The sequence below is a fragment of the Mercenaria mercenaria genome, unplaced genomic scaffold, assembly GCF_021730395.1.
Source record: "Mercenaria mercenaria strain notata unplaced genomic scaffold, MADL_Memer_1 contig_2151, whole genome shotgun sequence".
Classification (NCBI taxonomy): domain Eukaryota; kingdom Metazoa; phylum Mollusca; class Bivalvia; order Venerida; family Veneridae; genus Mercenaria; species Mercenaria mercenaria.
In genome coordinates this window covers 22,022-49,730 of record NW_026460193.1, presented here as the reverse complement: position 1 = coordinate 49,730, position 27,709 = coordinate 22,022, and the positions used below count along the sequence as shown (strand labels likewise).

The window sequence follows — 27,709 nt, the reverse complement described above, 5'->3', positions numbered from 1 at the left end:
GTTTATGTGATCTACTTCTTTTTCTGTAAATAGAGATGCATTATGTTAATCATTGACAACCTTGAGCTGTGAAACATTAGTTTGAAACTTTTGTATATCGAAAATGTTATCCTCTATGCCTGTCAGTGAAATACAAGCCAAATACCAAAGTATTTTTAGATTTGAAGCCAGTATATTTGTCGATTAGGGTTAAGGATCAATATATTATGTAAAATATTGGTACTCTATAATTAAAATTGATTTATCACTTTAACTCATCTAATAAAGATCAACAGAGCCAAAACATGTTTCTTTTCCGAAGACAATATATGCCGACATAGCGTATTTGTAAAATTATGACACAAATTTGGATGTAGTTAAATTTTAACTCGAACCTGTAGCTTTTTCTATTGCGAACATAGTTCACTTAAATAGAATAGATTTATGATACAAATTCTATGGGTCTTATGTTTACACAATGTCATAATGATCTAGCTTATTTGAATATCTTGCCTTATAAATGTTACGTCAGGTTTCTTTGATTCCTTTCCAGTATTTTTTGCCCTTGCACTTTGTAAAGTGGATGCAATCGTTGTCAATGTTTGCGAATGTTTCACCTGTTAATGTATCATGTAGATTTACTTCTTATTTGCATTGATTATGATTCGAACATATAATTAATTCGTTCTTGTTCTACAATTAAGTATACTGTGTGCTTCAGATTGTGGAGATGTGTCATTAGTGACTATATCAAATGCAAAGAAAAGACTTCTTGTCAGTGATACAAAATACAATTCAACCGCAAATATAAGCTGTGATATTGGATATTACGAACAAAATACAACGCAAACAGAAGGGATTTCAACTGCTGAGATAAGATGTGGTGACAATGGATCATGGACCAATTTACCGACGTGTGTTCGGAAAGGTAAATTGATTTTGAAATATTTTGGATACACTTTCCCTTAAGGTAGTTCTGCACGTTCGGATTGAATTTTTCTCTACAATGTAAAATTTGATTAAACTCTGGTTTTTCAAAACATCGGACTATACTAAGAAAATACAGCAAATAAAAAAGATATGGTCATGTGCTTGATATTTTGCTAGACTGATTCAAAAAATTAGGACCTCGCGCATTTTTGGGGGCAATGCCCCCAGTTTAACAAACCGTCTTTCAATTTTCCTGTCGAGCTTATGACCAACCTGACAACACACAGAAAACAATTTCCAAAGTATTTACCAAACATAACTTTCATATTGCATTTTGCAGTTATATTTTGGATCCAGATATGATTAAATAGATCTACACATTTTATATTAGCAACGGTATATGAAGAAACCTAAACTGCATTATAAATATAAATTATAATATTCTTAAGCGTAAGAATAATAAAGATGCTTGATTTGATCACGTGATCGATGCTGAAACCGACAATTGTTTTGGTCATGTGACCTATTCTGAAATCCAATAACTAGTTTCAATATGCTCAAAAAATGTGTTCATGATTCTGCGTGAAAATAGCAACTACAAAGGAATTGCAAAGCCACTGATAAGCCGATAGATTATTGATTTTTTCATCGCCGTGCCTCGACACTGTTATGGATGTATATTATGGAGAAACTTTATCAGTTTGCGGCAATCAGTACCGTTTATCAGTAGGCGAATCTATAAATATGCGGCAACATCCTATAGATCCCGATTCGCAATCTGTTAAAATATCTTTGCTGTGCATGTGTTATTTCTAAAGTATTATTTCAGAAAATACAGTGCTGAAATGAAATACTTTTTGCATGTCTAAGAAAATAATATTTTCAAGAGATATGTTATTTATAAAAAATAATACTATATAAAAGATAATAATAATAAAAAAAATAGAACAAAAAACAGTGTTTTACTTGAAATAGAATAGGTAGAAAAAATTAATTACTTATTCGTCAGTTTGAATTTATGACTTATTTGGTTGAAGGGGGGGGGGGGGATTAATTTGACAGTTTATTTTTTTGTAATTATAATCTAATCTAATAATCGCCAGTAGATTTTTTCTCTCATTGTTCGAATTCGTAAAATCAACTATGAACAGATTACTTCTGTTTTACACCAACTATCAAGAACATTTTAAAGCTTAAAGGCATATTTATGTACTTGGTCGGAGCGTCCTTATTCGAGATTGTATATTATGTATAATTATATATTTTGATCTCGAAATCAGTTGTAAATCGTTAATCAAATTGTCTTGTCCACAGAAGTTGCATAAAAATGAATTGAATTTCAAATAGTTACTAAAATTTAATACACAATTGCACGGTGCATATCCATATCGGCGGACACTTTGCAAAATATGCTTTATCGGCGGTTTCTTGTGTCGGCACCGGCGATTCTTTGCTATAAACATGTTGGCAGTTATAAAAAGTATAATACTATTCGACCAGGGATACCTGACAGTGACGTCATATTGTGTTTACTTTCCAATGTTTACCTTATATTGTACTTGATTATTATTATGTTTATTTACCAATAACTAGTCTGTTACACTGATCTGTCTTAGCGAATACAGATACAGTTAATATGTAGTATTTAACGCGTGGAAGAGTCTATACCAATAACTTGTATGGATACGTAGCCCAGAGGATAACGGCGCTGTCTTAATAACCGAAAGGTACCGATTTCGAATCCGGTCGGTGGGATTTTTTCGCATAGCATTTTCTTATTAATTTATATAGTTATCTTGATTTTTTTGTGTTTCACGAATTATGCATACATAAAAAATTGTGTAGAAAACGTTAGTAATTTCACTCCACATAAAATGTCTGAAATGTCTATGAATACTGTAACGAGCATTGTAGAATAATGAAAAAGCAATATCTATTCTAAAACACAATGGACTGACTGGCATATGTAGCATTAACATTTGGTATACTTCATAATAAAATAAATGGTTGATAATTAAAAAGAACTAACACGAAAAACATATAAGAACAAAATTTCAACAACAAATCAAGGAAAGCAAAATGTAACTGGTCTTTCAAACAATATATTTTTTGCTACAAAATAAATATAAAATATACCTCGCCTACAACTGATTTCGAACTTACATCTCCGGCATGACAAGTAGCCAACACATCCACTGGGCCATACCTTACTTATAGATTCTGATATGATAAGGGCATATGTTTATTTAATATAAGTATACATTCGTTTGGGGATATTCCATGATTATTTACAGTTTGTTCACTGTCGAAAATTGTCGGTGGATTAGTATTTATCTTTATTATTTGGAAGAATATTGATAAATGAATACAAATAGTGCGCTTGATATGTATGATATCAAAGCAAAAACTGGTAAACGATTGTGGAAAAAGTCGGGCTAGTGTTCCATGTCAGTACACCATCAACAAATTTCATCGAGTTGCGAGCAAAATCGCTGATAATTAAAAAGTAAACACTATAAAACATAGAAAAGACAATCTTATGTTCCGTGCTCTACTTATTTTTGAGCAGCATACCTATGATCATGGATGGCAGCTCGATTTTTTTGCCTCCCATACCAACATGGGCACTGTTTATAGCAAAGAATAGCCGGTGCCGAAGCAAAGAAACCGCCGATATAGCAGATTTCGCAAAGAGTGCGTCGATATGGATATGTACTGTGAATTGGAGAGAGCATTCTGAATATACATGTCATCTAGGGAAGGTTTGAATCCATGGAGATGTTGTCAAAAGTTATGGCAGCAGAATCGTGCGGGCATGCAGTAAATAGTAACCACCACGCCACCGCAAATCAGGAGAGATATTTTTTTTTTACTTTTTCCTGAAATCCGACCTCACTATAGGGCCAATAGAAACGCGCTTATTCTGGAAAAGTACAGCATTTCCCAAACTGAACATGTGCCCGATTCTTTAGTCTAAAGATCAGAACATTATGTATATGACGTGTTTAACATATAATGTTCGGGAAATCCTTGAAAAAGGACCGAAGAAAAAATTCATTCCCAGATTTTTATTTAAAAAAAAAACAACAACAAAAAACGCCATATACGCTGATCAAACTGGTATTTATCTGCAGGAAAATTATCGTTTAACGTAAAAAGTGCGCTAAATACTGTTATAATTGCGCGTACATATACGTATTTCATTTTTCAGACCGAGTAAGTTTTGCTATGGGAGGGAATCCACCATTCCGCGATGATAACTTGCCACAGGTGCCCGTTATATTTTGGCCTCATTTTCTTGGTAATTATCCCTGCAGATGTACATTTATGTTACAAGTTTAATGTATTTCATATATCTTAGGGTGCAAATGATTTCTGATGGTGATATTCGAAGGCAGAACCACCAGAAATCTTGTTCTTTTTCCACGGGTGTTTCGTATCCTTATTTACTCGAACCTAACTGTATACGCCAGTTCGGTAGGTTCATTGATATGACGAATCACGGTTTTCATAGTGTTTAATGTATTTCTTATATTATGATATTGATAGTTTGAAATACAGGTGTATATCAAATAACCTAAAATTGAAACAGATAATGTTATTTTGATCAACAAACATAACAAACAATATGAATAATAATATCATCATATATCATGTATGTTTTTAAGAAAACAGTTACTGAATTTTAGCAATAGTTGCAAATGAAAAAAGGTATATCTATAAAAATATTTTTACAGTGTTTGTTTGTTAACTAATGACGACTCCTTATTAAAATGATGCTTATTTGTAACAAAAAAAACATTCCTGACATTTTTAATTGATAAGCATTGTACACATTAGAAAACATAGCCTAAATTTTTTTCAATGTCAGTTCAAGGAAATCCTGTTCCTTTAAACTTTCACATAGTGGAATATTTTGACTTTCTTTCCAAACTTTCATAAAGTGTTACAAAGTTTGCCTGTTTCTGTTAGACTGTCAAGAACATATGATGTCAGGACATAGAGCGCAAACAGAAGTATTGAAGAAATTGAAATACATAGCTTTATCTTTTTCATTTTATCAAACCTGGCAATGAAAGGTTTTTGTTTGTCGATGAACAAAAAAAAATTAACTGCTATTGAACAAGACTAGATTTTTTATCTTTTCCTTTTGAACAAAATATAGAAGTGTATTGTTCACAAAGTTAATAAATTTTATTGTTGTGCACTGTTAAAGTTGTGACCACTCCATTTCTTGCCATACACAAGTACATTACATAATGCCTGCATGTACATCCCTGACATGAATGGGTTACATCAAGTGTTGAAACTGCAAAGCATTGCCCCCATCAGTCCTCTCAGTACTTTGATTAAATATAGGAAGTCTACGGGATATTCATAACATTTTCGCGAATAGAACTTTTTCTACAACGTAGATTTTGATGTAACGTCTCACAATCGTAAACAAACAAATGACCTATAATATCGTGAAATAAAATATACAGGTCCATGGGCCTATTTTTTAATATTTGGAACCGCATTTTTCAAGCTAATTTTAAGATATTATTTTGAACTATTTAACATGTCAGATGTTTTTGGTACCATATTTTAACTTTAGAAATATGGTAGCAGTGTCATTTGAATAAATTGATTCACGAGTTGCCATTAATTCATAAACTGATTTTCATTTCTGGCTTTATTCTACGATTTCCGGATAAATGATGTAACGCCATCACTCCCGATTAATCAAACGTGCAGAACTACCTTAAGCATTGCAATAGTACTGCGAATCGTACTCAACATATTTGCCGCTTTGATAAATTAATTAACTAGCCAGAACTATTTAACTGTTTAAAAACACAGTATTTTTTTAATTCCTGTAGGATCATGTATATTTTGTTTTCATTGACTTGGTTTTTAGTCTTTAAACAGTAGATAAGTATAATGCTTTAAAAATGATGTAACATTCATTTTCATTTTAAACTATATACAATGCCCGAAACAAATTCCCACTACATGTCAATATAATTTTAACAGACACCAAACACAGATCAAATGATAATAAGATGATGACAATCCTAGCGCTTCAAGTTTGTGTTGAATCCGAGAGGAATCGCAGTTAAATAAAAGTAGCGCAACAGTAAATCATTACAAGAATTTGATATTCGTATCAAGTCAGAATGTCAGACATGCACATAAGATCGCTCCGGTAATGAAATACGTAATGCCTAATATGCATGTTATACTCGATGTAATATCTATAATTAATAATGAAAAGCATAACACAATGTATGAATGTTAAGATGCGGTAGTATATTCAAACACGAAATGTATACATAAATATAGCATATATTTGGTGTACAACTTTTGAAAGAAGTAAATTATCTTAAAAATATAACAACAACAACAACAACAAAACAAGCGAACAAAACAAAAAAAAAGAAAAAGAAATAAAAACCCACTGATATCATGATTCAGATTTAAAACTGGTCTCGTGTTTAAATAACATCATGTAAAAAACTCTGAAGAGACCAAAATGCTCTCGTATGATTTTAATATGAAATACATAGTTATAAAGATGAATTAATTACCGATCAAAAGCCTTTGGAAGTCATTTTATATCTTGTTTAGCAAATAAATTATTATAAATTGACATAAAACTGAGATAGAAAAAGCCCACGTTTTCCTTTATATTTATTACGACAGAGGGTTATCCTAATTAACCTAAAAAAGGACCAAATTATGGTTATTTTATTATTTAAAAGTATTGTTTCAAATGATAGATAATGGTTTAGATTTTATTTTGCCATTGGAAGTAACGATATCTTTTGTAGATTTTAATAAATTACAATTGATGTATTTTTCCTTCTTTATTTCTTATGGTAAAATTTATCGCTTATTAAATTGTCGATGATAAGGAAAGTTGAATATGGCTATGTATCATTTTGTTTTAATTACAAGACTTCTAGCACGTAACACAGTTAATGATAATTCTTGGAAAATGATAAAAGGCATGATGGTATGGCGAGTGCATGTAAAGCTAGTTAACAGCTATTTCCTATAGTAGTTTATATCATAACCTGTATAATTACAATCAAAAAGTTGTAAACAAATGCATCTACTGACATGCACTGACTTTGCGTTCATAGAAAACAGTTACTTACAATCTGCACATTTCTCCCACTGCCAATTTATATTTCAGATTTTTTCCCAAACAGATCAGTACAGTAGGACATTTTACTTTCTTTTTTATTTGTACAAATCCCAATGTTACTTGTATAGGGATGAATAGCAATGGAGTGTGTACAGCTAACCGGATTTAACTTGTTCCTGGTGTTCTGAGGCTGTGTTCCTTTATCTATTTGCCTTTCTTTTTTTTTTATCTGTACATGAAACTTAATAATAAACCCATTTTCCATTGAAAATATTATATATTCTGCTCGTTTGTAAAACGCAAGACCAAAGACCGACGTATTTTTAAATCTGAATCCTGTACAGCCAACCCCCAGCTTCCCTGCCGTCCCGACATCAAAGTAAATAAGCTCCTTTACTGCAAAAGTCTACCCTGTTTAAATAGTTCGTATTGTAGTGAAGGATTTTAATGAATTCTTTGCTATATTTTAGATTGTTGAGTAGAAACTAAGTACAATTAATACATCTCAAAAAGCATCTCGTAAGTGGAACATAATAAAATTTTAGGGCCGTTTTGATTTTGAAAAATGATTTTATGAAATAAATAAAACTTAAACAACAATAATATTTATAAATGTTTACTGTTCTGAAAAATGGAAGACGGATTAATATTACTACCTTCATACGCAAAGTTATTGTCATAAACAACTTGTTGTGACTAAGTGAATCTTATGACCTCATTGCCCATGTTCTTGCTATTAGAATCTTGCTAACGATAAATGATATGAGCAACAAAAGCAATATTGGATATGAGGAATAAATAAAAACTACAAAGCCGAAATGGCGTAACACTAACAAATTGCTTTGTGTGCATGTAATGCACGAGAGTTGTACAATGAATATGTAGACTGATGCTTTAAATTTGTCTCCCTTATGCGGAGTAACATGTCCGCTTGCATCTGTTATTAATCAAAGCCATGAGAGGACTGTAGGGAAGCGTAGTTGAAAATGTATGCATTTTAATGGAAAAGCCAGGCAAAAAAGAATTCCATTATTTTGCAATATTTCACTGAATGCTTCCAGTTTTTTTTAAATTCATTGAACCCAACAAGTAAACCACATTCAAACCAAAGTCAGTAAAGGTTACTAAAAGCATAATCTTTGAGTTGATTCTAGATCGTATAGGGAAACAATGTCTGTATTTATGAAGACAGATCATCAATAAAAGCTGACTAAGGCTTTAAAGGTCGCTTTTGACCGCGACACCAAATCAATATGGGTTATTTATATCTTTGGCAAGACTCTTAGAAAATCAAACGGACTGGACTGAAAGCAAGTTCGATAGACAATCATGGCAGGATCTTTCAAAGTGAGATGTCAATGCATATAACCAAGAGAACAAACAGAGAAAAAGTTAAATACTTATTTTCTAAACTGTGTAACAAACTTTTAAAAAATCCTACAAAACTATATAACAAATTTTTAAACACTTACAAAAAATCAAAGTGAGATTAAAAATTTAGTGTGTTGAGGGCCCAATATTTTCTACATGTCTAGAAATCAAAAAACAAAATACCACAAGGAAATTGGCAAGACTAGCATCATATTAGTATAAGAAAATGGCCCTATTGACATTTTTAATTATGCCTGACTACTATGTTTGCAAATACTTAAAACAATTATCCGTGATTTTGTCTTGAGAAAGATTGGTGCTACCGACGACTTATATTTTAGCTGATTAATATAGTTTTCCGTGTGTTATTCGCCTTGGTCACATGACAAATATAAACCGCGTGTATCCAATTAAAACGCATTTTTATTTAAAATTTAATTAGTCTTAACATTAAATTTTGTTGCAAATCTATAATAAATTGCGTCGATCTGTTTACTCTCATATCTTTCAATTCCTTTTAAGTATTCAACTATTTTTACGGCGCATGTATGGAGAAAGGTAGTGAAGAACCGGAACCATGTTTTCTAGGTCTTAATCACGAAATAAATATTTACGTCGTAAAGTAGAACAACGCGTAGACAAAGTTTTTTTTACGAGAACTTATAATCACTGCCACATTTTTCTTTTACAAATCATAAGTGTTCACATTTATTGCATATGCTAAATAAACGGTATCGATCTGTTTACTCTCAGACCCTTGAATTTCATTGAAGTATTGAACTAGCTTTATAGCGTATGTAAGGAGAAAGGTAGTAACAGCAATTGTAACTACAATTTTACCAATGTCGGTATTAATAATGATACGTAGTTTCACGACTTTTGAAGGCTACGCTTCCAAATAAAATAGAATGACACCAAACAGTACAACTAGGCAATTTTATTAACCATGGCAACGCATGAAAGCCCAGTCGCCGTTCTGACATTTAAAATGTGAAAAAATATGCAAATAGAATTGCATAACCGTTTGCAAAAGAAAATCACATTGACATTATAAATGTATTGTACTATATTTAATCCGTAAAATTTATGTCAATTGACCATCTGAGTGTTAAATAAACAACTTTTTGCCTAGGGCAGTCAAACATGATCTTACTTAAAATGACATATATGGTATATGGATTTGATAAGTACAGGATATTTTGTTATGAGGGAAGATCGAATATATCTCACCGAGAAGTTAACATATATATATATATATATATTACGAGTGCGAGGCGTGATTGAAAATGTGAAAATTGTTTAATTTTGAGGTGAGATATACTGTTACAAATTCACAAATGAAATACGTTCTATTTTAATTTTTCGCTTATTTAGATTTAAACGTGCTAATTGTTGCAACATATTTTAATCTAAGCGTGGACACCATACGTTTCAAGGAATATTACTTCATACGTGGTTAAACGTTCCAAAAGCACACACGACATAATTTCATGTTATTACATGCGGCACACCGCTATGACAGTCTCGTTAAATTACGTTTGTTGAATTGGGAAACACTATAAAGAATAAATGACGACCACAGTTTTTACGTGAAAAATTAAAATAAAATTCAATACAATTCCTAGTAGACTGGGAAAGCTATAGACTGATATATCTTAAACCTAATCATATCTCATTCGTATATATTACAGGAGAACATAAGGTAATTCTTACATAGTGATAAAGTTTAGTAACAGTTTATGATTACATTTCTATATCTGATTTGCAATTAAGGCAGAAATATGTACACATGTAGTTTACCTTCATTTATTATCCATGTCAACGTAATTAAAATGAATTTATGGAGTTTGATCTTTTTACTTGTATTACTTGTTTGTTCATCCGTTTTGCTTTATCTTGTCGTGTTTATTTCATGACACCGTTTTTCTTTCTTTGTGAAACGTTTAGCTATATCGTTATGTTTTAGACTGTCATAATGTGAGCGGAATCAAAATAGATAATGCAGCCAATAGACGCCAGCATTATGACACCAAGTACAATTCTACAGCAGACATAGACTGTGATGAAGGATACTATAACGTCAAGGACAATCAAACGACAGGAATATCAACCACAACAATAAGTTGTTCTGAGCATGGAACATGGGTGAACATGCCTACGTGCGTAATGAAAGGTAACGTCATATTTATCCTTTACGTTCCTTTAACGTAATAAAACGTATTTTGAAGTATCGGATGGCTCTTTCACGCATCCATAGGATCAATATAACAAATGATTATATTGCACGAAAGTATTTTTGAAATAATGGCTGAAAGGCTAGGTCAGCAACTCCCCAATACAAAAAAACTGCTGCCTGAGACAACATCAATAATGACCATCCATAAGATTTAACGAATTGCGAAAGTGACCCATGCGCATAAACCCTGCATGAACCCAATATAAATGCGACTGTAGTTTTCAAGTTTGACTATTTTCACCACTGTCGGGGAAAAGCTGAAGGTTGTCTGATGTAATTTTCTGTGTTGTCAAAAGCGTACAGAGAGTATAATAATGTTCGCTTTTCTATACGTTTGGTCAGCCTGTTTCAGTTAGAGAAATGTACGTTAATTAATAGTTTGATTATTATGATTATAGTACTTAATTCCTGGTATGTTAAACAAGATGTAAATCGATGAAATTAACAATATCCATCATATTTGCTGCAGATTGTGGCAAGTTAGACATACTGAATATATCAAATGCTAAATCTAGGCTTCTTTTCGGTGACACAAACTACCAGTTGACAGCTGCTATAAGCTGTGATACTGGATATACTGATAAAAATAAACTGCAGACAGTGGATACATCAGCATCTCAGATTAAGTCTTCTACCAATCGAACATGGGAAAATGTACCGAAGTGTGTAAGGAAATGTCCTGTTTTTCTTTGTGATCACCAGGGAAAGACAACGTTGTTCTTATACTAATTTTGTCAGCTGGGATTTCTTAAATCATTTAAAGAAATGAAAGAATTTTCAAAATCGAAGTGAAAATGAGAAAGTTATGAGCATTTAAATATTTGGTCAAATTTGCGGCCATTTTGTTTCCATGGCAACAAAAATCAAAATGGCGGATTTATCAAATATTTAGATACACATTTGAACTGCATTTACTTATTGCTGTGATATAATTTCTCTACTTTTTCCAGCTCTGATGAATGAAATTGTTATGGTTTACACCTTACACTCAAGACACATATAAGAATTAGTCTTTGAAAAGGTTATTTGCTGAATAAAGTATTCAGCAGTGTATAAATGACGCCATAAATACACTAAAATGGCTGCCTCCATTATCAGCCATTTTCTTAAATTTCAAACTGCCATATCTTTTTCAATAGTTGCCCGATTTTAAAAATTCTTTCAGCGTTATGAAATGCTGGATAATGGCTTTCATATAAAATTAATTTTATTTCAGGCTTTCCTTACCCTTAAGTATATCTAGTATTATAGACTTGGAAAGGTACAAAACATGGTATTAATTTTTATACATTAGACTAAAGACATAGAGTAAAGGATTCTTACGTGAAGTCTGCCAGATGTTATTATGCTTATTAGAAGTGTTTGCATGTTGGAAGTAGAAACATGTTACATGTATTTTTTGTATAATCAATTAAATGTAACAAGAATGTGTATGTAGCTGATTGATCATATAATCATTTATTTGATACAAATTAGACTGTGGTAATGTAAACAACATCAGCATAGACAATGCAGCCAGCAGACGTCTGCATAATGACACCAAGTATAAGTCAACAGCAGATATAGACTGTGATGAAGGATACTACAGCAAGATGCAAGGTCAAACAGCTGGAATATCAACTACAACGATAAGTTGTTCTGAGCATGGAACATGGGTGAATATACCCACGTGCGAACGGAAAGGTAGTGTCATATACAATTGATTTGTACCACATCTATTCATCATCATTATATCCTTATTTATGATTTAAAATGACTACAACACATTTTAGTACGTCATTTCTACTCCCGACTAATTACATCACTTTATATTCCATTATTTGTAAGGACGGCGGTTACCGCCTAAATTAGTAAATGTACCCGGTCACCTTGGCCCAGTGGTAAAGGCGTCAGCCTCGGGATCGGGAGGTCGAAGGTTCGAGTCCCATGGGGAGCGTTCGTCTGGGGGATGTTTGTCATGGGACTCGTTCCGAAAAGGCCGGTTGATGAGTCGTGAGCTAGTTGAATGAATGGTAACCGACTTCTATCCGCCTGACACCTGGCATAGTGGTAGGAGTTGACAGGTAATTGATACGCACAATAAAGGTGTCTCATATGCCAAAACTAGCTGGCCTTTTCGATAGGGTTGACACTATAATAAACAAGACCTTTTTATACAATCTATTCATAAACAAGTCAGTCAGTGCAGTACATTTCAACGTCGTCTAGTCTAAAATTCCATCCCATCCAATAAATTTGAATTCAATGCATTGCATTTTGAGACCATTTAATACAAAAATTCATTCCATCCATCTAAACATGAATGATGCATTGAAAAACTTGTTGCGATGCACCGTAATATGAAATCAACCAACGAAACATGATACCATGCAGCTCAATGTAAAGCCATTTAACACACCATGAGTACGTGCAGTGTAAAGTGAAATGATTTGTTTCAACTGTATAAAAACTTGATGCCATGCAGTTAAATGTGAAGAAGTTTAACGCAACATGAATTCGTGCAGTGTAAAATGAAACGATTCATTAAAGCTTGGTGCCGTCTAATGCATACTGAAACCGTGTTGTGTGATTTGGAGCGGCGTTTCAGTCATGCAGCCAAATGTGAGCCGTTTAATGAAACACGAGTACGTGTTTTGTTAAAGGTTAATGGGACTATCAGTTCATAAGTTTGACCTGTTATAAATAAAGATTCCGGATCAGTTTTACATACGAGTATCTTAAAATTTGTCCTAAAACCGACCTTGTTGTAAAATTCTAACATTTAATTTTAAACAGTTCCTGCAATTTATCTCAGTATTAAAGGGACCTTATTTTTGTGAAAGCCCGCCCGCCTAGCTCAGTAGGTATAACGTGGGTCTACGGATCGCGAGGTCGTGATTTCGATCCTCAGGCGGGACGTATGTTCTCCGTGACTATTTTATAAACGACATTGTGTCTGAAATCATAATTCCCCACCTCTGATTCATGTGGAGAAGTTGGCAGTTACTTTCGGAGAACAGGCTTGTACTGGTATAGAATCCAGGAACACTGGTTGGGTTAACTGCCCGCCGTTACCTGACTGAAATACTGTTGAAAAAACAGCGTTAAACCCAATTAAACAAACAAACTAATATTTTCGTGAAACATCTTTCTTCTTAGTTTAAGCTTTGTCAGAAGTATGCTTCGTGAAACAGACTCAGTAATAGAAATAATAATGACAAAATTAACAAACACTAAAAAGTTCCAGAGTTAATTATTAATAATATAAAATCAATGTTAACATAGATTTTATACGCCCTGTAAGAGGTTTTGTCAGGCCTGATTCAATAAATTTTTCATGGGGGTTGAGCGGGGGAGCACCAGTCTTAAACGAAGACGTTGCGCATACCTTTGCCAATGATAAGGGGTCTTCCCCCAGGAATTTCTTTTTTGTATACAGGTATGAAATGGTATCCTCAGGTGCATTTACTGGTGGGGGGGGGGTGGGGGGGGGGTTGTACTCCTCTCATATTAGGGGGTCAGGGGGCTCTTCCCATTGACATTTTTATACAGGCATGAAATGGTGGCTTCTGGTACATTTTAGGTCTAAATTTTGAGATATTGTAGGGTAACGTTACTCCCCTCTTGATCGGGTGGTCAGGGGGCTCTCCCCTGGAAATTTTTGAAATACAAGTATGACATGGTGGCCTCTGGTGCGTTTCTGAGTCTAAATTTTGAGAAACAATATTCCTTGACCAAAATAGTAGGGTGAATCTTTGATGACTATAGGTCACTTGTCAGCCAACTGGTGGAGGGGGGGGGTGGGCACGGGCCCCCTCGGCCCGGCCCTGGATCCGGGCCTTTTAATGAACCGAGCGAGCGTAGCAGATACTTGTTGAGGTAAAGTTAATACTTGTATGAAATCCGGGAAACTGACTGTCCAACTTAAATGAAATACTGTTCAAAAACAGCGGCATAAGATCTTCCCCACCACCGCCCCCGAAAAAACAAACAAACAAACATTGACAAAACATTGCATACATGTACAGTGAAGTACATGTAATTTAGACATACTGTTTTGAAACATAAACATGTTATCAGGTTTTTTTGTTACCTCACAATACAATAAAAATGTGGAAAACCAAAGGTCACCCAACACGACATAAATGCAGGTCTTAAGCTAGGCTAAGATTTTAGTTTAAAACGAAAATGTTGCAGGCTCGATTTGGTTGCGCCTGTTTATGGACGGTAATGGAAATGAGCAGAACATTTACGCATGTTACAAGTACAAGAACATAATTTAGAGACATCCGCAGATGTATTCATACGGCCGTGCACATTAAACCTTCAATGACGCACAGCGTGCAATTCCATGAAAAGCGGCATATGGTCTCCAGTGAAAATAACGGCTTTGCACTAAACGAGAAAACAATGAGCAGAACTAAACAAACTTGAATTTAGAGAGGGGATCTGAGGTTATGGAGCCTGTATATAACAGAAATTGTTAAAAGACAAAATTAAAAAGCAGGCACCATATGCAAGGGGTGATTAAACAATACCCAAAGCTTATTAAAGGCGTGCGCTAGAATCACCTGTATGATGGGCGAAATTTTTCCCAATAATAAAATTTCCTCAAACTTTGGATATTGAAGGACAATCATCTAAGAAACAAAAAAATGCAATCAGAATAATAGTTATCTGCCCTTGAAAATGTCATTGTTTTGGGAAAAAAACAAATATACTACGAAAATGCATCAAACAGTAAAGAAATCAGTTTTATCAAACATTCCGAAACCCGGTTTCATGTTCTTTGCGTGAATTATTTTTTTTCTTATCAACATTCAAATATTTATAGGAAGTGCAGATTACTTATCTACAATGTACTAACTATGACCTTATACTTGATCAATGGACTTGGGTTTACATGAGATTTGCGTTAGAAGCAAGCAAACCGGGTAATATTATACTTCCTGTTATTTAACGCCTTTATATTTCTCGGTTAGAGTTGATGGTCAAGAAATTATTTAATAAATAAATATTGGTATATTTAAATTATTTCTCACTTTAACTCACATGAAAAAAAGAACATAGAGCCAAAGCATATTTCTTTTGCAAAGACAATAAATTCCCTTCTATTTAGCCGTAAAAGTGTTATTTTTTAAAAATTATGACACAAATCGGCATGTAGTTAAATTTTAACAAGGACATGTATCTTAGTTAGTTGCAGTGACTTGTATTGAAAAGATAGTTCACTAAAATAAAATAGGTTTACAAAACCACTGGCACCAGACCAGAAAGAAAATGCCTTTGTACATGTTATACCCTGCCCCTAGGTATTCTATAGGAACCATGGTCATGAACGGGAAAATATACTAACCCGTTTCAATCGTAAATTTCTTAACTTAAACGCACAGTTCGGTGAATGGGTACCTAGTATATTGAACAAGCGATAATTTATCTTCCATCGTGCACCAGTCATATTGTCTCAATATTCTATATCGCTGAGATTATCAACATATTTTATGCTTTCGTCAACGTTACAGAAACAAACTTGCTTGACCTTCCCTAATGAACATCCGGTCTAGAGGTCAAGGCAGTGTGCACATGTTTGGCGAAATGTAAACAAACAAAAACAGAATTTTAAAAATCACATTTTTACAATAAAACTTGAAATGATGAATGAAATTCATCTTGTATATGATCTTTAATTTGAATCGTACATTGGTCTGCATCTGTTCTGTTTATTTTATTCATTTTGCATATTTAGGCCTTCATTTTCACATTTTAGCAAACACGTGTAGTAAACTGATGATTGACATACATTTTCACATTAGCCAATCAGAATGGTTTTGTAATCTAGAACGGAACTTCACCAGGGAAGTTCAAGCAAGTTTTTTTTGTAACGTTGAAATAACTATAAAATACACGTTGTTTTTTAAGATAAGATGTATTGAAGAAATTTGACCGGTACACAATGGAAGATAAATTACCACTTGTTTGATATCCATAGTACACATTTACGGAACTGCGTGTTTTAGGTATGAAATGCGCGATTGAAACGGGTTAGTATATTTTTCCCTTTCATGACCATGGTTCTTATAAAATACCTAGGGGTAAGGTATAACATGTACAGAGGAATTTTCTTTCTGTTCTGGTGCCAGTGTACAATACGATTTCTCTGTAGCTCATGTTTACACATAATGATCTAGCTTATTTGTAGGACTTGTCTTATCAATGTTATATCTGACTACTTTGATTCCGTTCCAATAATATTTTTTCCCTTACACTTACCGAAAATAACACTGTTTGCTTCAGATTGTGGAAATATGTCACCACTGACCATACCAAATGCAAAGAAAAGACTTCTTGTCAGCGATACGAAATACAATTCAACCGCAAATGTCAGCTGTGATATCGGATATTACGAACAAAATACAACGCAGACAGAAGGAATTTCAACTGTTGAGATAAGATGTGATGAGAATGGATCATGGACAAATTTACCGACGTGTGTTCGGAAAGGTATATTGATTTTGTAATATCTTTGGTACAGGTTGTCATAAGCATTGCAATAGCACTACGAATCGTACTCAATACATTTGCTGTTTCTAAATGAGATTATCAATTAGTCAGAACTATTCAGCTGTTTGAAAACGCATTATTGCAAGATTGCTTTTAGGATCATGTATCAAAAATGTTGTTATTATTTCATTGGCATTGTTTCTAACAAAGTCCAACTACGTGTCAATATGATTTTAACAGAGTGACTAAGAACACAGATCAAATGATAAAAGGATGAAGACAATACCAAATTAGTTAGATTTTGTATTAAGATGCGATTATCTAAGTAAACACAGTTAAATAAAAATGCGCAACAGTAAATCATTACAAGAACTTAATATTCCAGTCCAGTTAAAACTTTTCACTCATGAAAATTAATCAGGGGCAAAATATCACTCCGGTAATGATATTTAGTACCCAGCAGGTAATACAACGTACAACGACTATGACTATTTCAAATAACTAAAATCCTTTATGTTGAGAAACTATTTTTATTGTAGTTTATCAAATTACATAAAAGAGAATAATTTCAAAACGGCGTCTAATACTACGGCCGTCAATTTCCAAGGTAGTCGATTTTTATTGAGATTACAGGATTTTAAAGTACGAATCATCTTTTCAAAAGGACGTAATATTTCATTAAGTTCAATGTAATTTAACTGTAAAATAAGTAAAAAAAATCGACATTATTATAAGGTTGGCATAGGATCTTTAACAAAGTGTAATTGATTTAAGCATAGATAATATATTTCATAATGTGTAATAATTGTAATGATAACTTAACACCAATTTAGTTTAAAATCCATTGAACTCTAAATCATTCCATTTCTAACATCGTATAGGACTCATGCTTACGATCTTAGTAGTTTACGCTCATTAGATACATGTCGTCGATTTGAATAAAACAACACTGTACTTCCTTGCCAGTCAGAAATAACTGCTTCTTTTTTCTATTCTCAACACTAATGATTGGTTGACTGGTTTTCGGATCTGTCTGTGCAAAATATTATTTCTGACATTATTTTGTAGAACACCTGTATAAGCTCATACATTATTTTTGCATGTCATCAAGTGTCACATTTTTACTGATTGTGAAACATAATAAAATCACTCATTAAAGTGCAAGACTTATTAAATCGTAACCTATGCGGTGTCGGAAATTTTATGTCAATATGACAAAGAGATCATTGGAATAGTCACCTTGAAAGACAACAGCCTTCAAAAAGAAGAAAACATACAACAGTAGTTGTACTTACGTGCAGATAATTACATTCTTGAAAAAGTAAAACAAATGAAATATATATATATATAATGTACAAGAAAGACAAAGCAAACAATTTATTGAAAACAGTGGGTATAGATTTGAAATGATCAACACCAAGTATTATCTTTCTAAGTGTATACCGGCTTTCTGCAAATGCATTTAAAATGCATGGCTATATGCATTATAGTAAAATTAAAGTAAAGAGACGTAATGTTCCACTGTTTTATACATTGATGCAATAATGGCACTTAAATTCTTTAAAAGTAAAATGAATAAAGTTCTTTCGCAAAAGTCACTCGTGTTATATTCTTCGCTTCTAGCAGACTTGATACTGAACTTAATCTGTTTACCGACACACACACACCATTTAAAGAGATACTATGCCCCACATCATATAGATGCAGACATTAAAATAGAATGCACAAAACTTATACTGCTACCTAAAATGTGAATATTATGTTTCATCAACTTCAGTCTTATCTGAAGCATCTTAATTTTACAATAAACAAACATATTTGGTTTGCAATTTTTGAAAGAAGAAAATTATTTAATAAAAGCAAAGAAAGAAAAAACAACCTGATATGATGATTCAGATTTTAAAACTGATATGGTGTTTGAGTAACATGCTAGGTAACATTTTTTGTCAATTGAAAGACTTCTAAAAAAGCATGCATTGTATTTTCCCAAACAGATCAGCATAATAGGGCATGTAACTGTCTTATTTGTACAAATGCCATATTATTACATAATAAGCAAGGATGTGTGTTCAACTAACTGGATAACACTAAAGTTCTGAGGCTGTGCTCCTTTACCTACCTTTATCTATTCGCTTTTTCATTGTAGATTTCTATTTACTTGTTTCTCTTTGTTGTATATGAAAATTAATATGAATCCTTTGTCCTGCTCGTCTGTGAAATGCAATGAAATGTCATAAAGTATCACGTCACATCAGAGTAAGTATAGATGGGACTTGTTTTGCAAAGCGGCCTACGCCGTTTTACGCCGATTTCAACTTCCTGAACCGGCGCATCCACTTTATTTCTCTCGTTTGCGCCTCCGTGGGGAGTTAAAAATGTTTGTGTAAAATAACTTTAAATACTTTAAAAAAAATAAGAATGCACGTAAACTAACAAAACACGTCTTTCATAATTGTTTTATTTAACATCTGTAACTGGACCATTTAAAAGAATTTTTAATATGCGCTAGAAAGAACGTTTTGGTAAGCTAAATCTTGTATCACTTATTCACGGGGAGGAACTGTTACACGAGACTCGGTTGTGGAGGATATCATGTTACAGATTTAGGATGCTACTGTTACAGTATTCCTGGATAACGTTACAGCATTCAGAGGATAATAATAGCTGTCGGTGTTTTGTTTGCTAAAGAAATGGTAAAGATTTATCTCTTTTTTGCAAAAATAAAAATTGTATTTCTAGATCAATGATATGCACGTCTGTTGAGACATGGCTTAACCTGCGAAACACAGTATATTGATGTCAATCAAACGTGTTATGACAAAATTCGAAATTTTGATAGAAAATTATCTAAAAGAAATTGATTAAAAGATATTCCAACCGTATTTATTGCTCGTTTGCATTGATTGAAACCCTCTTCAGGCATGGACTTATAATACGCGATAGAAAAAATTACTGTTGGTCTAATTTTTCGTGGTTTTATAGAATGTTGCAGTTTAGCAGGATATGTTACAGTTGTGGGGTGCTGCTTCTGAAGGTGTTACAGATTTAGGTTCAACTTGATACTTTTTTCTTCTGTTGTTAGATGTAAATACTGCTAAACAACATTTACTTTGTCATTTGAGGCAGTCAGACATGTACTAGAGAGGCGTTGCTGTAACGACGTTTAAAAACACAGGAAAGAAAAACTAGAGCATTCCACCTCATGGAAGAAGATGTCGGTTGTGCTATGTCAAGAATCACACATGATGAACAGTTGATGATACAAGTTATGCAGAGCAAATCTCCCATTCCTTTTCCATGCAAATTTACCGATCATTTGAACAATCTCTAAGTACATCGGTTGTTAAATTTTTTCATAACCTCAAAATAAATCACCAGAGATATTGCAGAGCGATAGCGAAAATGTTCTAAGTGTTTCTGTTTTTGTATTCACATAAATTACTTTAGTTCAAATCTAATAAGACAGCGAGTTACTATGGTTAGAAGGTAACTCCTAATTTTTGAACAACCCGAATTTAATGTGCTCGTGCTCGCGTTTACACAATGCAGGTGATGGGCATTAAAGTCCTGAGACATGCCTTCGAATCGCACACAGTCCTGAAAAGCCCTTGACACCGGCATACATACAAAGACAAAGACGCATATATTTTTAGATGAAATCCTGAAACATTATACATTTTAACTATGAGTTGCGTAAAAAAATCGTCTGTTAAATGAGATAGGCTCCTAACTGTGAGCTAACAGATTCAATGCTTCAGATTAGCCAATTTAATTGTGCATGCTTGTCAGATCTTTATTGCGCAGATGCATATCTGCTTGTAGGCAGCTACGCGCATGCAAGCAGACTATGATTCGATGGTTGTTCCAACAGTAAATACGTGTACATGTTTAACAAAAAAAGAGAGAATCTTTTTTTATTTGAAATAAAGTTTTATTGCACATGGGCGAGTTGTGGTTAGAACAGACAATTAATTCTTAAGTTCTCCATTACCGATTCCAAGAGGATATTTTATTTTAAGCATATTAGCAATTGAAATCGTTGTTAAAGACACGCATTGCCAAGCTCTTCTGAAGCTAGGACACATCGTTTGCTAGCATAGTACATGTAGCATAAACAGGTACTATTTATAAAAGATCAGCCTATTAAAGTGCAAGCGACGATTCAATACGAATTGGTGATTATGGTATTATATACATTGTATATAGAACACTAGCTTTCCATTGAAAATGTTTATATCATTTTATTATAAAAAGATGTTGACTGAAAATTTCGAAATTAGAAAAAAAAATGCACTTGGTATAATATATTTGTTACATCTTACAAAAAATCCCGCATAATTCATGATATCTAAATTTCATTTACTATCCTGGTATTGTGTATTGTCAAAATGTATTCCAAAATGTATCATCCTAAATCTGTAACATATCCAGAAGTAGCACCCCACATCTGTAACATATCCAGCTAAACTGTAACATTTTATAAAACAACGAAAAATTAGACCCACAGTGATTTTTCTACTTCGTATTATAAGTGCATGCCTGAAGAGGGTTTTTATCAATGCAAATGAGCATAAAATATGCTTGAAATATATTTTAATCAACTTCTTTTAGATACTTTTCTATCAAAATTTCGAATTTTGTCATTAAAAGCTTGATAAACCATGTCTCAACAGACGTACATACCATTGATCTAGAAAAACAACTTTTACTTTTGCAAAAAAGAGATAAATCTTTACCATTTCTTTAGCAAAGTAAACATCGACAGCTATTATTATCCTCCGAATGCTGTAACGTTATCTAGGAATACTGTAACAGTAGCATCCTAAATCTGTAACATGATATCCTCCACAACCGAGTCTCGTGTAACAGTTCCTCCCCCGTGTATTAATTCTGTAACTACAGACAGCTGTCACAGCAAAAACTGCCATATTTATTTAACCGGATTGCTCAATTCGCTCATCATATAGGCGTGCGCCGGTCATTTGACCGGCTTACCCCGATTTGCCAGAGGCGAATGCAAATTAAGCAAGCCCATAATATTGAAGTGAAGCATTTTAGTGAATTATTACTGTATGTAAGACTGCTGTGATCTGCAGAATCTAAGTATAAATAACGCTGCTCAACATTGATATTCCCATATGCATACGCAAAATCATTATCATAAACAAGCTGTTTTGACTAGTAAGTGAATCTCGTGCCTTAGTTGCCCATGTACCTGCTATTAGGATCTTGATAACAAATGAATAATATAAGCAACAAAAGCAGTATTAAATATAAGGAACTAATAAATATCACACTATCACAAAGCTGGAGTAGCATAACAAATTGTTTTGAGTGCGTGTAAAGCCAAGACCACTTTTTGTGGTACGACATAGATGTTACTTAAATTTTAGGCGTATTTCAGGGTATTTCTACCTGGTAAGGAGTTGTTTGTGGACTTACATAAACAAAAGAATGACAAGAATTACTACACGACCACATAATTAAATTTCCATTTGCAAATACAGGGGCTGGTGTAAAGAAATTTGCTACGAAGGGGGTATATTGTGACATTCTGACACTCTTATTATTTCGTTGATAAGCGTTTAAAGAATATAAACGCAGCCATGTCGTTATTTCAGACTGTCACGAAGTGAGCAATATAATAATAGAGCATGCGGCCCGTAGACGTGTACATAATGACACCAAATACAATTCAACAGCAGATATAGACTGTGACGAAGGATATTACAACATCATGGACAATCAAACAATTGGAATATCAACTACAACAATTATTTGTTCCGAGCATGGAACATGGGTGAATATACCTACGTGCGTACGGAAAGGTAACGTCATATACATCCTTTCCCTACCTTTAATTAATATCACATGGCCCTTTTACATCTCCGTAGAACCAACATATATTACGCGATAGTTATTTTGAAACTTTGCTGGAATTTTCAGGTCAGCAGATCTCCAGTACAGAAGAAACTGACATCTAGGCGTAAACTAAGAACTTAAGAGAACATCACATATGGCCTTAAGAACGATTTCACAATGTTAGAAGCAATACATATAATTATTCTTGCACTGTTACGTATCCTGTTGGATTTGTGTATTTTTTTTTCTTGCTAAACCCCAGATATTTTCAAACCGTAAGGAAGAGCTAAAACCGGCCCCCATTAACAGAAATCAAGAAATACTTCTTACGGACAATAACTTCAGTTCAATTGAAACCTTATCGTAAATCTGTTTGCAAAGTAAGTTAATTTACTTTAGACAGGATGGCCCATTAGTGCGGGACCTGCATGTAGACCAGTAAATATGCGAGTTTCGTTTTCATGTTCACCATTTGACAACTTGTTATAAAAGCTGAAGTTCGTGTTATTTCATTTTCTGTGCTATCAAAAGCATACAAAGCGTATAAAAATGTGCCCGATGTGTTAGAATTGTACGATGTTTGCTTTACCTGTTTACTTTAAATTTAAAAATGTACGTTAAATCAACAGTTTGTAAATTCCTGATAAACAGTATGTAATTCAATGAAATTTGTCATATTTGCTGCAGATTGTGGAAAGTTAGACATGCTGGATATATCAAATGCTAAACTCAGGCTCACATTAGGTGATACAAAATACCAGTCGAATGCTGTCATACGCTGTGATACTGGGTATACTGATCAAAATAAACCCCAGACATTGGATACATCTGCAACTCAGATCAAGTGTTCTGCCAATGGAACATGGGCAAATTTACCGAAATGTGTAAAGAAAGGTAATGTATTCCTCTGTCATAATTTTGCTAAATGTACACTCAACAAAATTCCTAATTGGTCAGTTTATATTGTATTACTATTTTGTTAATAATGCATGTATTCACACGAAATTTCACATACCGACATTTCAATATGTACTGCCCCTAATTATTGATTTATTTTTGACGACTCACAGCCAAAGAAACCGCATTAGGCGTTTTGACTAACATTACATATTTTGCACGTGCAGGGCATGTGCACCAACATGCACGTGTTCGTTTACACTTTTGGCATTACTGAAAAACACATATCATGGTGAAATTGACACAAAAGCAACGCGATCGAGCTGTCGGAATGTTGCTAGCCGGGACACATTTACGACACGTGTGTAATTATTTTTGCAATTTATTTTTGCAATTTAAAAAGAATTTTGATATAATTTGTTTGTAGCTGTTACTTTGATGATTATTTCCATTTTTAACCTTATTTTCGTTTACAAGAACCTTCAGTCGTTGGTTATCTATCATCCGCGCACTTTTGGCAAAATTTAACCCAATGACAATTCTTAGAAGTGACTGATTTTGAGATTTGTTGTAAAATTCTGACAGCCTGGGCGCGTTGCTCTTGTGTTAATTTCACAATGATAACGTGTTTTTCTAGTAGGACTTTCGTCAGTAATGCCAAAAATTTTCACTGTCAAGTGCATATTGGTGCGCATGCCCTGCTCGTGCAAAATATGCAATATTGGTCAAAACGACGAATGTGGTTACGCTGGCCGTGATGCGGCCAAAAATAAATCAGTTATTAGCTGCAGTACCTATTCAAATGTCGGTATGTGAAATTTCTGGTAAATACCTGCATTATTAACAAAATAGTAATAAAATATAAACTGACCAATTAGGAATTTTGTTAAGTGTATCTAGGATTTCAGACAGGGTATAAAACAGTAGTAAATCTTAATACGTTATACCTATGGTATAGAAGAAAGGATGATATTTACTTAGTGAAGTCTGCCGGATTATGCAGATGCTATTATGATTTCAAGAAGTGTTTGCATGTTATTAATCGAAAAAGTTTACGTGTTGTTATTGTATAATCAGCTAATTGTAACATAAATTTGTATATGCTTCATTGACACAGATATTTAAAATTTATTTGATTATACTTAGATTGCGGCAATATTTACAATATCAGCATAAAAAATGCAGCCAATAGACGCCTGCATAGTGACACCAAGTACACTTCAACAGCAGAAATAGACTGTGATGAAGGATATTACAACATCCATGATAGTCAAACGACTGGAATATCAGCTACAACAATAAATTGTTCTGAGCAAGGTACATGGGTGAATATACCCACGTGTGTACGAAAAGGTAGGACCATATACATCAAGTCATTTTTATTGTATTTCAACTCAATTATTAAACCTTCATTTATGATTTAAAATGACCTACAGAACATTTTAGTACACCATTCACGCTCGGACTTATTACATCATCTTATGTGCCATTCGTTGTGTTCAAATATAATTTCTAATTTCTAAAATATACAAATGAAACATCTACATCTTGGCATTTATACAAATGTGCATTTTTTATATCATTCCAGAATGTGGAGGCTTAAGCCTGTTAAATATATCAAATGCTGAGAACAGGGATCCTATTAATGGCACGAAATACAACTCGATAGCAAATATTAGCTGTGATGCTGGATATAAAGAACAAAATGAAAGTCAGTCAGAAGGAATTACAAGTATCTTTATAAGATGTGACGAAAATGGAACATGGGCAAATCAACCTACGTGTGTCAGGAAGGGTAAATATTAATTTTTGAATGTTTTTGTTCTGCGACATTTCGGGTTTGCACGGTAAATGTCAGGACATTCAGTGGTGACTGATAATATTTGATGTATAATAAACACATTTATGTATAAGAAAGAAAAGTATGTCAAACAGTTCAGCAGAATACAAGTCAAGAATTATGATATTATGATATATATTATAGCAATTTTGACTTACCATTGGATGCTAGAATTAATATGTGAAAATAAAATGTATATAATTTTGAAAAAGAAAACGACCGGCTTCCATACAGTTAAAGTTTTGATGAAAATATAAACAAAAATATAGTATGAAATTAGGTGCTGTAAGTAAATTAATGTTTTCGTCTATGTAAGTTTTGATAATTTCCTTTACAGATTGTGGTGATTTGTATAATATCAGCATAGACAATGCAGTCCATAGACGCCTGCATAATGACACCAAGTACATGTCTACAGCAGATATAGACTGTGATGAAGGATACTATAACCATAATCAAACTCAGACAACTGGAATATCAACTACAACAATAAATTGTTCGGAACATGGAATATGGGTGAACATGCCTACATGCGTACAGAAAGGTAACGCCATATACACCTTTTTGTTATTACTTGACAAAGTTTCACACGTCCTGCCTTATAACATTCTTGTTTAATTAGTTTATCATCTTATATCAAACGAACGTTATGGATAATTACAATAACTTAAGTACATTTCTAGTAAACTTCAACAAATTCAACTGAATATGTAATTTTACAGTAACTCGTGCACTGTCGTTCACTATTATAATTCATTATTCCTCGATAAATATTTATTTTGCTGTGTTGCTGTACACATTAAGCTATAATTCATGCAACAAAATATTAAAAGAAGTTCTCATGCTTATATTAAATCAGTGACCATATATACCTTACCGAATTTCTTGTTTTCGGGAGTGGTAGATTTTTGGAACAAGAAACAAAATAAAATAAAAATATCAACTACTTTACATTACTAGTGGAGAAGAATATATTAACAGAGCCTTCAGTTTAAGACATGATTTGTTCAAATATTGCAGGAGAATATTGCACTGCTTCAATATTCAGGAACTTTATTTAGTTTAGGGTTTAACATATTTTAATCTTTTTCCGAATGTTTATTAACATTTTGATTTAAGATTTATTTTAGGACTTCTCAAGGAAATAACTAGCAACATTATATAAGCGATAATACTTTATTCCAGGTCAACACTTCAACATACAAACAAGTTACACCAAAGGGTATTGAACAAAATTGTATATCAATCATATTAATAAGTGGCAGAAAAGGCCGCATGATATCAGGCCCACTGACTGACGAGCAAGCAAGCGAATGTTTTCAATAAATTGATTAAAATAGCAACTGCAGACTGCGAACGTGTGAAACTAGGAATTACGCTACGTAATAATGGGCAAAACCTAGTTCACACTGTAAACTGACCTGTCCGTTAACCGACATAGCGGTAACACACTTTAAATCGACACAGCTGTTAACACGCTATAACCGACCTAGCGGTTAACACACTTTAACCGACCTAGCGGTTAACACACTTAAAACGGACCTAGCGGTTAACACACTTAAAACGGACCTAGCGGTTAACACACTTTAAACCGACCTAGTGGTTAACACACTTTAACCGACCTAGCGGTTAACACACTTTAACCGACCTAGCGGTTACTACAATTTAACTGACCTAGCGATTAACACACTAAAGTGTTAACAGAGCTAGCTGTTAGTATCACTTTAACAACAGACAAGCAACCAATGGTTCGATATACTGTCAACCGACCTAGCAGAATACATCACAACAACAACAACATACAACCGTAGTAAAAGTTGTCACACTTAAAACTGCTATAGTAGCATACATCTCTCCTGCTATGAAACTAACCCGTGTGTTGTAACATTATCCCTGTTTAGTTGTATTATGACAATAACATACACATTATTAACAAAAATGTTAATCGGATTTAGGCAAAAGCAGTTAGGATAATTTAAGG

General features: G+C 33.5%; 1 protein-coding gene across 1 annotated transcript; it reads left to right on the top strand.

The window, feature by feature from the left end:
• The first annotated feature begins 103 nt into the window (after nucleotides 1-103).
• On the top strand, nucleotides 104-26,789 carry LOC128552205 (zona pellucida sperm-binding protein 3 receptor-like). The gene is made up of 12 exons (XM_053533227.1): nucleotides 104-149; nucleotides 701-907; nucleotides 10,380-10,586; nucleotides 11,119-11,311; nucleotides 12,151-12,332; nucleotides 16,923-17,129; nucleotides 22,751-22,957; nucleotides 23,679-23,885; nucleotides 25,035-25,241; nucleotides 25,477-25,683; nucleotides 26,066-26,272; nucleotides 26,749-26,789. Exons 1-12 carry the CDS (start codon nucleotides 104-106, stop codon nucleotides 26,787-26,789), a joined length of 2,118 nt encoding a protein of 705 aa, XP_053389202.1.
• Nucleotides 26,790-27,709: the final 920 nt, after the last annotated feature.